At 34.4% G+C, this 12733-nt stretch overlaps 1 protein-coding gene across 2 annotated transcripts; it reads right to left on the bottom strand.

Annotated features, from left to right (window-relative positions):
* Positions 1-1063: 1063 nt before the first annotated feature.
* LOC113225888 (myosin regulatory light chain sqh) lies at positions 1064-8990 on the bottom strand. Of its 2 annotated transcripts, XM_026458351.1 has the most exons (4): positions 8902-8990; positions 5986-6185; positions 2676-2814; positions 1065-2133 (listed from the first exon to the last, which is right to left on the bottom strand). In XM_026458351.1, the coding sequence occupies exons 2-4, from the start codon at positions 6173-6175 to the stop codon at positions 1938-1940; spliced, it is 525 nt and encodes a 174-aa protein (XP_026314136.1). In that variant the 5' UTR covers positions 6176-6185; positions 8902-8990; the 3' UTR covers positions 1065-1937. The 2 variants fall into 2 exon arrangements, with proteins under 2 accessions (XP_026314137.1, XP_026314136.1); XM_026458352.1 differs by lacking the exon at positions 8902-8990 and having other exon boundaries at positions 1064-2133.
* Positions 8991-12733: the final 3743 nt, after the last annotated feature.

Here is a 12733-nt window from a genome sequence, read left to right on the forward strand (position 1 = left end):
TTTTCTGGAGACCGTGCAAACGCCCGGTGACGAACCGACCAGTCAGACTATAGGTCGATGACCTCCGATGATACGGGGGCCGGGTTAGGTTGGCACAATACTCCGGAAAGAAGGAGATACGTCCAAACATGGACGCTCAAAGGGCCACAATAATGATGATGTATTTAAAAACCAACTTCAAAAATAGGATAATTTCCTTGTGTTTATGTTTCCTTGTATCCTCCTCAGTTGGTGGATAGATTCTTTCTTAAAGGAACTCCAAATTTTACTTCAAGGCGGTTACCGTTAATTTTAATAGACCCAATAGAGCATTAGTAGTTACGACAAATATGCTATAATGTATTACAACATATTTGTCATAACTACGTGGAAACTTAATTCAGTACTCGCTTTTTATTCAGAATAGTCAAGATATCAGGTGCAAGATATTTGTAACTTCATTTCAAATGCTATGCTGTAATTCAAAGAATATATTTCGTTGTAATGTTTTCATCCCGATTCCAATTTTCATAACTTAAAAACTTACTTTGTGAAAAACGTGTTACTCTGAGAAAAAATACACCGTGATAAAAACACCATTTATTTTTTCTCAGACAATAAGGTTTTTGTCGTTGAAATAAATGGAATTATAAAAAAATGCAATGGACTTCAATATTTTCATCTATATTTTTAGGTGATTGCTTTAGAATCCATTTATAAACTTAGCTTCTACAATGATTTGCTATCTTAACCAATTAGTTAGGCAACAAAGTCTAAAATCTATTTTTTTTTTAATAAACAGATTGACGAGATGACTTTTATTAACCTACATTTTCACTATTTTCTTTTTCTATGTAGTTCAGCAATTTGGGGCTATCTCTATTGTAAATAAAAATGTGGACGAGAATCGTAAATCATCTGGAAGATTCACTTTGACCATATCTCTGTGTAAATGTAGAGGTAAGCTCACATCATTCAGGTCTTCCAACCTATGGCAATAAATTATTTGTTCACTTTTGATTCATGATGATTAGCCGATATTCATTTTAGAATACATAATATTCCTGCTGCCACTTCTTCATAAATATAATATAAATTTAAACTCTAGTACATGTGCTTAGAAACCATTTTTTTTAATTATCCGTAATTATGTCGGTTATATACATAAATGTAAGTATCATAAATCGTACGAATTAGGCAGAATTATGACGAACTTTTTTTATATTTATAGAATTTGATACAGCATTTCCTATTGTATGTACTGATGTAAATTCATTTATGATTAAAATTGTAAGTTACATACGTTAGTGTATTTGTTTCGTATGGCAACTTTATCTACTTCAGATTGGGGGAGCCATTTTGCCAGTAAGGAGTTTTATGACATGGCCGACATTTTGGAAGTATGTTGATGGGGTATTCGAGATAAATGACGTGGTGTCGTCGCAGTATTGGATTTTACACTTATTGTACAATAAAAACCAGTCAATTGATAATAGAAACAACAAATATCACAAGACAATTATTGTCCTCCCGACAAGTGACATCAGCCCGTGATTTCTTTAAAAAAAAATTTTTGGACGAAGCAACTTGCAAATCTATAAAATAGCACTGCCACAATAAACATTATGATTTTTTTCAGTAAAACGCTTATTACACTAACGGATTTCAAGAGACCCTAAACCTAATTTAGACAGATGTAATAATAATTATAATGTTAATCAGTTAGGGTCCCTAATTTGGGCAACTTATACGTTAATAAGAACGGCGCCCTAATTAGGGTCCACGCCCACTGTTGACGCAGGGCCCTTGAAATCGCGTGGTGTAATAATTGTGTGAAAGATATTAAGAACTTCTATCAAACGTTAAAGTTAGTGTAGTAAGGAACAATGTTATGGTATTATTCAGTTTTTAAATCTTCCTAACTTAAAATGAAAACAAAAGTGAACCAAATAACCTGTTTACTGCTCATCTTTGTCATGAGCGCCGTGCTTAAGAATACGGGTGAACTCGACGTAGTCGAAAATCCCGTCTCTGATCGGTGCTTCTCGGAGCATCTCGTCGACGTCGTCATCGGTGAACCGGTCACCCATCGTGGTAAGAAGCTCGCGGAGTCGCTCCTCGTGAATTACTCCGTTGTTCTCTTCATCGAAACAACTAAGAGAAACCAAGATTATTTCGTGAAAACAGTATTGGAAATAATAAAAATATCTTTATATAAAATTTTACTTATATTTATGATATCACCCTCTGATTGTTCTTATATTTCCTGTCCTTTATACTTAAATTGCCTGATTTTTACTTTTTGACAATAAGTTCGTGCAATTTTATAATTTGATACACAGTTTATTTTTTTGATTTTTATGATTATTATAGAGTAATTTTTACCTTTACAATTTTGCTGTAGATAAACAGATAAGCCGTGTATTTGTTAGGTACAAAACACAGAGAAAAAGATTAACAAATAAATAAAGCAAAACACCAGAAAAAACATTTTGGAAAAAGTTTTTTGTTTGTTTCCTATTTTGTCAAGATGCAATACATGTGCATGATATTCCAAATCTTGGACTTGGATTTTATTAAATAGTTGAAATTATTAAGAAATGATTAAATTATTATTATTCTCATCTAAAGTGTTGCAACCGGGGGTCTGAAGTTCTTAATCCTAAAAGATATATTTATATGTCAACATAACTTACCCAAATGCATTCTTGATGACGTCCTCAGGGTCGGTACCCTGCAGCCGCTCGCCGAACAGAGTAAGGAACATGGTGAAGTTGATGGGCCCTGGAGCTTCATTCATCATACTTTCCAAATACTCTTCCGTTGGGTTCTTACCTGTAAGAAAAATCGAATTATAATGTAAGGGCGCGTTCCCACTATGTCGTCACGTTTTATTATCTTTGGACGACTGTCGTGTCTAGCCTGTTCCCATATCACGACTATCTGTCGTGGACGATTTTTTATCGTTGAACGACTGTCGTGACTAGCTGTTCCCACTAGATCGTGACGACAATTTATCGTTTCACGACAGCCTCCTTGTCGATTGCACGAGAGAATCGTTTGATGCATTGCAAGCGCTTGTATGTTCTTTTGGAAACCGGTAGTGTGTGTTCGCTCGAAATGGATGAAGACGAAATTTTAATAATGTATTACTTTTTAAATTGCGGAAGAGGAATCAAACAAAGAAAATAAAGTTTTGGGTACATTCAATGCTACTAAAATGAATTCCATTAGGGTTATGTCAAACGTTTATTGATGAACTGAAAAGTGTTGATAGAAAATTTTGGGACTATTCAAGAATGACAATTTCCACATTTAATAGTCTATTAACGCGAATTGCAGAGTACATTACAAAAGAAAACACAATGTATAATTAAATTTGAACAAAACTCAATTCACAACAAATATTTAGACGTAACTAGTTTTTGCCCTCGATTTCGGGTTTTAACCCGATTTAAACCCGGCGTTAACAAAGCGCCGGGTTAAAACACGGGCGCTTGCCCATCTCTGGCTGCGACCCAACGCTACTGCAAAGCAAGCAGAGGGCGCGGGGTACCAGAGGGGAGGACAGGGAGCAGAATACGTGCGGACAGCAATAAATAAAACGTCACGACAATAGGAGCTGCGACAATCTGTCGTCACGTTTTTATCGTCAGACGACCGTCGTTCTAGCTGTTCGCACTGTGACGACAGTTTGTCGTTGTAATGATAAAAAATCGTGAACGAAGGTTAATCGTGTCGTACTTTATGTGAACAACTTCATTTAAATATAAATACAAGCCACGACACAGTAAACTGCACGACAATCTGTCGTCACGACATAGTGGGAACGCGCCCTTACATTCAGGTTGAAGAAAGAGAAGTAGGACGAAGTACATAAACGTACAAGCATTTGACTTTCGTGGTAAAGTGGCTTACACACCGGTTTTCATCGCGTCGCCGACTCTGAGGTCCCAGGTTGTTTGATCCCCGGTCTGCTCAATATACAAAAACCAACTTTCCTATATTGTATCGGGTCTAGGTGTTTGTACTACCGTCGTTGTTTCAGATTTCCATAAGACAAGTGCTTTAGTTACTTACTTTGGGATCAGGCCCTGAACTCTAGTTCTCCGTATGACATCCATCCGAAACAATTACTGTCAAATAAGCAACATTCGATCAAATTATAATCTCAGTACAGAGTACCAAAAAAACCGACCTCAAAAGTACGTGGAATTACATCTTTTTGCCAAGTTTTATTGAAATATCCCCTAGTTCGCCACTATACAGGACTTGACACAGGACATAATAAAAATCAGTTCTCACTACTCAAAGTATATTGACAGAGAAAAACGCCTTGAATTGGAGAATAGCAAAACCAACCATTAAAGTAATTGCTCCTTAAGTAAAATTTAGGCGCTAATAAAAATTAATGTTCATGCGTGATCAGCCACCCTTAGAGGTGGATGATTTTCTTTTAAAAATGAAATGCGACCACTATTAAGGTACCCTCTTTCCAACAAAAAAATAATCATGAAAATCGGTTCACAAATACCGGAGTTATGGCGTTACATACAAAAAAAAAGAACATACAGCTGAATTGAGAACCTCCTTCTTCTTTTGAAGTCGGTTAAAAAGACGCATGATGCGAATGTAGCTTCATACTTGATATTGTGTTTAGATTTGGTCAAGTATTACTTGTGATAGTAATTGTTTTGGACAGAGAACGGAAGTAGACCCCTAAGAGCAACATATATGATGTTGTCTAATATTTATATACTTATTATTTATTATTTGTCGTAACATTCACATTTCATTTGTCCTATAACATAATGTATACCTCCTTAGTACTGTATATCATTGGTTTCTTTTTTTCATCATTGTTTTCAAAGAGGTTTATTTATATTCTAGCAGTAGCTGGTCATAGATGTCCTCTAAATAAATGTGTAAATCAATTAAAATGACAGCACCTATGCACAATATTCAATCTGCAAATTGCAACTTTTATAGGAAAGCAGAAAGTGTGTTTTGATGTGTAACTATAAAGGGCTACCTTAACTGTCATAGCTACAGGAGAACGATCCTAGAGACTTTCCACGAATTTTGATTATTTCGATTGACATTTACAGATTTTGAAAAAATGGTACAGTCAGCAAGATAAAAGACAATTTTCACGAAACTGCACATGCCATATTATGTCCCATTTCTGGTAAGAATCAAGTCTGTGAGATCAACTGCGGTAGGACTACTAGAAATGTCAGAAATCGCAAAAAACTTTACCATATCCTTTGCTAAACGATCTGAAGTTTCCACCCTGTACATTATCATAATATACAATAGCGACATAGAGTAATTAATATATATTCAATTTGCAGATAGCTTGCAGATATCTGTTTATGTGTGGTCCGATTCTAAACTAATTTAAATCATAACTTTTTTATAAAGAAAAAATTGACCTCAAAAGTTTGCGGAAATATTTCATAAAAGTTTGCCAAGTTTTATTGAAATCGGTTAACGAAAAGATTCATCCCCTAATTTTCCACCCTTAGAGGTGGAATATTTCCTTCAAATTTGAATGGGACTACTACCGAGGTACCTACCCCCTTTCCAACAAAAATATAATCACCGAAGTCCAACTACAAATGACGGAGTAGGATAGATAAACGTTTATTTGGATCTATAGACACACAAACATAACAGAAAAATATGTAATATAATAAAATGAAGAAAAAAAACAACAGAGTCGCAGCACTACCTCACGCCCAGCCGTGAATATATGCAATAGCAGTGCAAAAAGGCCATAGCTCAGCGTCGGAGTAATCGTGCAACATACACACACAAAAAATGCAGTGGAATTGAGAACCTCCTCCTTCTTTTAAAATCGGTTAAAAGTAAAAAATACTTGGTGAATAGATAATATTAAGTAGCAGCACTTTAAAAACGCATTTTTAGTAGTACGCAGTTAGATTATTATTAGATCACAAGACAGTCAAAAATATTACAAGTACTCCTTAACTGACTACTCACCAAGTGATGCCAACATGTCATGCAGGTCGTCCTTGTCAACAAACCCATCTCGGTTCTGGTCAATCATGTTGAAGGCCTCTTTGAATTCTGCGATTTGAGCTTGATCAAACATCGCAAACACGTTGGAAGTCGCTCGCTGGGCGCGCTTCTTGTTCGTCCCGCGACGACCAGCTGTCTTGCGTGACGACATTTTTGGATATCTTAAATTTAACAAAAAAAATGCTCCAATATAGTTCATTCAGTATTATGACTTTTACCTACTACCTACCAGTAAGGATGCCTTCAACTTAGACGCTTATAGAAACACTGCAGTGGCTACAGTGGTGTCTGTGTCGCGGAAGGAGAATTTGAGAGTAGCTTTTGGTCGATTTAAAAAAAAATTAAGAATAGTGGAAACCAACTAAAGGTGAATACTCCATAATCACAACTAACCTAATTAGACTAGTGAGAGCAATATTTTAATTTACTTTTAACTGCCTCTGTGGCCGTACGGTTACAATGGTGGACTGCCACGCAACAGGTCTCGGGTTCGATTCCCGTGTCGGGAGAAACATTTGTATGGCCTACATTTATTTCTCTAGTGAGTTTGGGTGTATATTCGGGGTCGTCTATGTGTGTGTCCATGGCTCCCGCGATACTGGTTTTCCCTAGTGCGGGGCTATGAGTGTGTCTGCAATATTAATATAAATACTGTTATTTTTTACTACTTTTAATTTATTTTTCTACTCAATGTTATACACATATGAATTTCTTTATTTGGCTTTTATACTGCCTATAACAGATTTGTAAAAGATGTATTAATTAAAAGAAAATGCCACACAGATTAATTAGTTTTTATATTTAATAGTTTACTAAAACCTGCTTGTGTAATGATAAATTTAGACGAATTAAGGCCTTGTGGATAGTAAAACCACCTGGCACTATATAGTGCTTTTGGTGTACTCAAACCTGCATGGTTATGAAGCTCACTGATTCTAATAGAGCTATTTTGGGTCAATGACGTCAAATTTAATAAGGGATTCTCGGATTTTACCATAGTGTGCTATCTTGCTACAGCTAGTGTGACCAAAGTTCATAAGTTTTCTGAAGGCTACACTGTTAAGAATAGAAAGCGAGAACGACTTTTAAGAGATTTGTTGCATTATGTCAAAGCATCTCATGCCTTATTTGGCTCATTTGGTATCCCAACTAATATTATAAATGTGAAAGTAACTCTGTCTGTTACGTTTTCATGCCTAAACCACTGGATAAATTTTTATTAAATTTGTATAGAGATAGCTGGGACCTAGAAGAAAGACATTATAAACTACTTTTTGTCACAAAAACAAATTTTAAATGGAGAGAAAACATGGGAAGAAAGTTTGTACGGACCAGTAATTGCTCAAGTAAGGGATCTGAAAATTCATATCTATGACTGTTGTAAGAAATACACAATGTTTCAGCATTTTTGACCTATTACCTGTCAATGTAAAATAGGGGATGAGGTCTACTCATGAGTAGCCTTACTCAAAATACTCAATTATACACACATGAAATCACGGGCACTATCTAGTTTTTTATATCTTTCCATTTTTAACATTTATTGCACCGATAGCTTGCTCATTTCCAAATGCTGAGAGTATTTAATAATAATTTATTGAATTGCCACAGTATGACCATAATGTTGCAAGAAAAAAAAGTGACTCTACCTCCTCCAAGCACTGATCATAACACAGTTCCATCAACAAGAATTTCATTACTGTAATTGTCATAACAACACATTACTAAAAATATTATTTCCCATGTAAATTACTCACGAATTTATTAATGTCCGGAGTATTTATATTTCTCATATTTCTATTTCCTGGCAACAACATTTTGAATGCAATTGTAAGCCTGTATTTTTAATTCATTCAAATGTACAGAAAAAATAATAATAATTTTAATCTACAACTATGCTACTGTTTCATATTTCTTTTGATGTTCATTATTTCTGATATTTCGAATGAAGTACATGAATCCAAGGTCATGCAATCAATTTTTAAAAAAGTATGCAACTGCACAAGGCCTATGGCATCAATACGCACGTAGCCGGCAAAAACAAAGTCAAGGACATTTTATTACACTTAGATAACCGTTTAAATACAGTCTACATGCTTGAAATACTTATTTACATTTTATCATTCCAAGTTTTGGTCTCAATGCACTCTGTACATACAAAACATCAAAAACATTATTTATAGTTTGTACTTCTTCAGTCCAAAACAGCTAATTCCACAAAAAGAAAAAGATTTTCTATATGTAATGCTCCAAGGTAATATCTCTATAAGTTGAGACAGCACTAAATAAATATAATTTGACCATAGCTACACTTTTACCATATGGCCATGCACTGCATAGATAAATTTTGGCCACACCTAAAACTAAAGACTGCTACACATTGGTAGTGAAACTATTTTTTCTAATTTAAAATCATGTATATTAAGTTTTTCAAACAAACAAATATGTCAGGCTCTCTTTTACCTGTAACCATGGGACCTCCCAAATTGTACTTTCTCTTCAAATGTGTAAAAATTCTTAGTGGAATTTGTACCTCACCCTATGTGCACACTGTTTATAATAGTGACTATTTGTATACATCTATAAATCGCCTGTTTGGCTGTCTCTAAACACTTGAAAAATAGTAAGTAGACAAAAAGATACTTAAAGAAAGCAACAGCAGTGGCAACATCTTATAACTTATAAGTATGCACCATCTGTTAGTTCCAATTGAAATAACACTTACACATGCATTCATGATATAACGAGATGCATGCGCCTTCTTGCTAGTAAAAACGTAAAGAAATTATAATAATGAATCAGGCATTGCTCAGAGAAAATTCTTAGTTTCAAATGAATGTGTGCATTTCTATGAGTAACTTATTGCTAAATATGTACCTTTATGAAGAGCTATGCGTTTAGAAGTGTTCCGTAAGCGGTGGTAAGACAAACTAAACAAAGGGGGCTCGATAACCAAACTATGATTAGTTTATAAATAAAATTCTAACGAACACGCAATGTCTTTCAACCGATCGTCGTCCGCGTCTACTAACGAGAAAGTGACTCATGCAAGTGTTAGCAAACTGCCTTTCTGTACAAAATGATATTTAGGCCACACGGTGTCATTACAAGAATTCCATTTATGGATGTGCATTTTCAACATCACTCCATCTGTTTAAAATTCCAAAAATACTGCTAATATCTGAGTAAATATGCATACTTACGTGTGTTCTAACGTTTTTCCTCAACAAGAAACGACGGTTTCCAACCGAAACTAAATAAAAACAGCTTAAAATTCGATTCAATCCGTGAGTAATTTTTGACGTCACGTAAATAGTGTTGGCAATTAATTAAAAGCAAACTGCAAACAGAAAATTAAGCTGGCAAGAATATCGTATATTTATCAAAAATGGTTTTCAAGTATGTAACCATTGGTGTTAAGTATTTAAGTAAAAATATTTTATTTGGCATACTAATGAAAAAATCTGTTTCTTATTATCTTAGTAATATAAGTATTTAACAATGCAATGTATTACCTACACTTTATATTAATAATTTAAGCATTATAATCGCTTCAACACTATTTTGATAATATGCGGAGCTCTATAACCAATATAAAATGAGTGCGCTGATCGGGTCGCGCAAAACATTTGTGTTTTTTTTTCGTTATTTGAAGCCAGTCATGAATTTAACTAGTTCTCTATTCAATCCTAAAAATAAATTAACTAAATAAGCCTAGGTTAAGTTAGTGATTTTCATATTTTTGTATAATCTTTGCAAATTTTATATAAAATGGCAACATTATGACTTCCTTGCACAAAGTCAGCATAGATAAAAAAAATACGGTTAATGCGATTTGAACGAATGATTTTGAAATAGAGATTCTGTAGTGGCTATCGTTATGATTCGGTTGGCTCTGATAGCGAAAGTCGTCGGTTGCGGTATCGATAACTTACCGATTATGCTATTCTGTAAATCCACGATAACGAAAATCGTTACTGCAACCGACGCGTACCGACAGCGTTACATTATCGAAAAATATACTAAAATGGGAACATTCCGACGGGAGGCATTGTTTCTCGACCAACATGATCGAGCATTCAAATAGTTATTTACAAACTCTCTTAAGGTTATTTAGTTTGTGCAACGTTTGTTACATTCCAGGGAAACTTGACTGTTTGTGTTTATTTTTTCTGAATACTTCTGCAAAATTACGGATAAAATAATACATCACGACAAGTAAGCAAATTGGAGTTCTGTAAGTATTTACCTTATTTTTTTTCCATTTTCTAAGCTAAATATCTGGTAAGATGAGAATATACTAAGAAAACGTCGCTCGCCTTAACCTCTACAATCGCGGCATCACGACATAAACAAGTGATTACAAGACACAGCCAAGAACAAGTCCCTTTCAATTACTAAGCATTTTGGCTTACCTTAAGGCAAAAAGTGATTTTTTTGCACTTAATGCGATCAAAACACAAATATCTAACAGTGAAATGTAAGAAGGAAGCGCGTCGTTAAGAATACCAACGTAAACAATGTGACCTCGAAGAGCCGATAAGAATATCGAATCTTAACGAAACTTAACGAACGTATCGAACCTAATTGTCATTATGATCGGTTAAAGTCTTACGCTCCCTAACTACAGAATCAACGTGCATATAACCAAAATTTGAAAGTTACAAATGGCGGATTTCTTTAATGTTGTAGCATAATCTATCGATAAGTCATTATCGACATGCAAATGTATGGCTTGAATGTTGAAACTGTTTTTTTTTGTTTCTTTAGTTTACTGTAACCAAAGTATGCCTAAACAAACACAAGTCTAATAATTTAATCTCGAGTGGTATATTATTATAAATGTCAACAGACATTTTTAAACTTTAAAAAAATATATTTTCAAGACTACAACTGGTAACATATTTAGTAAAAATCACCAAACTGCTGTGCAGTTTGTTGGCGACATTCTTACTTAATTATACCTACTTTACTGGTATATAACATTACATAGTATTAGAATAGAATAGAATAGACATTTATTGCAACGCCACAACACATAGATACAAAAAAAATAAAAATATTGATACCACTTAGACAAGCGAAACAAAACAAAAAGACGTAATTAACAAAATTAAAATAAAATAAAATAAGACAATAACAAACAAAGAGCAAAACAGAAAAATACTAAATATAACAACTACAAATGTTGTACTGTCATGTGTGCGGTTGTGGCGTACACAAAAGGACTTCATTCAGCTTATGCCACAGTCGCATATGACTGTGGAGCTGGTTTTCAATGAGCCCTGAGCTGAGATGAGTGACGGACGTGTGTGTCGCAAAATAAAATAAACTGAAATGAACTGATTAAATAATTGCGTGTGTGTTCTTTGTACGTTGTGTTAATGCTGTGTGTTATATTGTAGATCGCAAAGGTACTTAAATATATCAAATATATAAATATACCTACTGTGTGCGTTTACAGTGTGGTGACGTAATTACGTAATAAATAAAATTATAAAACTCGTTCGCTCCGAGTCGGGTTAGATGAAAAGAAAGATGCGCGGACTGACGCACGGGAGGGGTGGGGACGCTATTTGACAACCGGCACATCGCCGATCACACGTTTGCTCTGTTTAATGCAACTTACTCCGTTGCGTTGTAAACAAGTTTCGTCCTCCGTCGTCGTAGGTTTATTAATTGTACTTACTAAATAAAATATAAAAATTACTTTAAGATGTACGTCTTTAACCTACATTTTAGTACATATGTACGTAACGTCTTTTAACCAACTGACAAATACAAGTCTATTCAGGTTTCTGCGGATTCTAGCATTCCCGTTAATTTCCGGGCTTTCTTAAGCAAATGAATCTATCAAGCAATTTTAACACAGTAATAATGGAAGTAGTTGTAAAAATCAATTATCGGAAATCAACAATTATCATGTACTAGCTTTTCCCCACGACTTCGTCCGTGTACAATTTTTATACAAATGAAAAATATTCAAGTATGAAGCAAATCGCACCACGCGTTAAAAAGTTTCCATACAAACTTTATTACCCCATTTCGCCGCATTTTTAAAAAACTGTTATGCCATTTTTTTACCATTTTTATTGTAAAATATTTATGCTAAGTTTCGTCTTGGTAATTTCAAGGAATATTATTTTTCATGCAAACGTTTTTATCCTTTTTCGCCCTCTGAGGGGATGAATTTTGAAAAATCCGTTGTTAGTACTCCTTCACTAAATAAAATTAACATACCCTCAAGTTATCATGTTCTAGTACTTACAGTTTTTGCTATGCGTCCATCTACCAGTGAATTGCTCCGGACCGTACTCCTTTAAATATGTATATAGATTTACAAAAACCAAATTATTAAAAAAAACCTCGACTGCAAATAAATAACTGAAAAGAGATAAACCTATGACACTCCCACCAATCAAGACGAATCTAACGACACCTCACATGTCAAAATCCATCATGCCATTTAGGCTGTACAGGGTGAAAAAGAAATGAACAAACATACACTCAAAGAACATAACCCACCTTCTGACGCAGTCGGGTAAAAAATACTAAAATTATTCATGACGGAATAAAATAATTGTATTTAAATAATTTAAGATGGTCTTTGATCCAACGTTTATATTCGGCAGTCCTATGATTTCCAACCATTCGTTCTTCCTTTTTTCAGTTGTAGGAAAACTTGAAATAAAAATAATAATAATAAAAC

Source organism: Hyposmocoma kahamanoa, unplaced genomic scaffold (assembly GCF_003589595.1).
Source record: "Hyposmocoma kahamanoa isolate Upper Pololo Valley unplaced genomic scaffold, ASM358959v1 180, whole genome shotgun sequence".
In the NCBI taxonomy this organism is placed as follows: Eukaryota; Metazoa; Arthropoda; class Insecta; order Lepidoptera; family Cosmopterigidae; genus Hyposmocoma; species Hyposmocoma kahamanoa.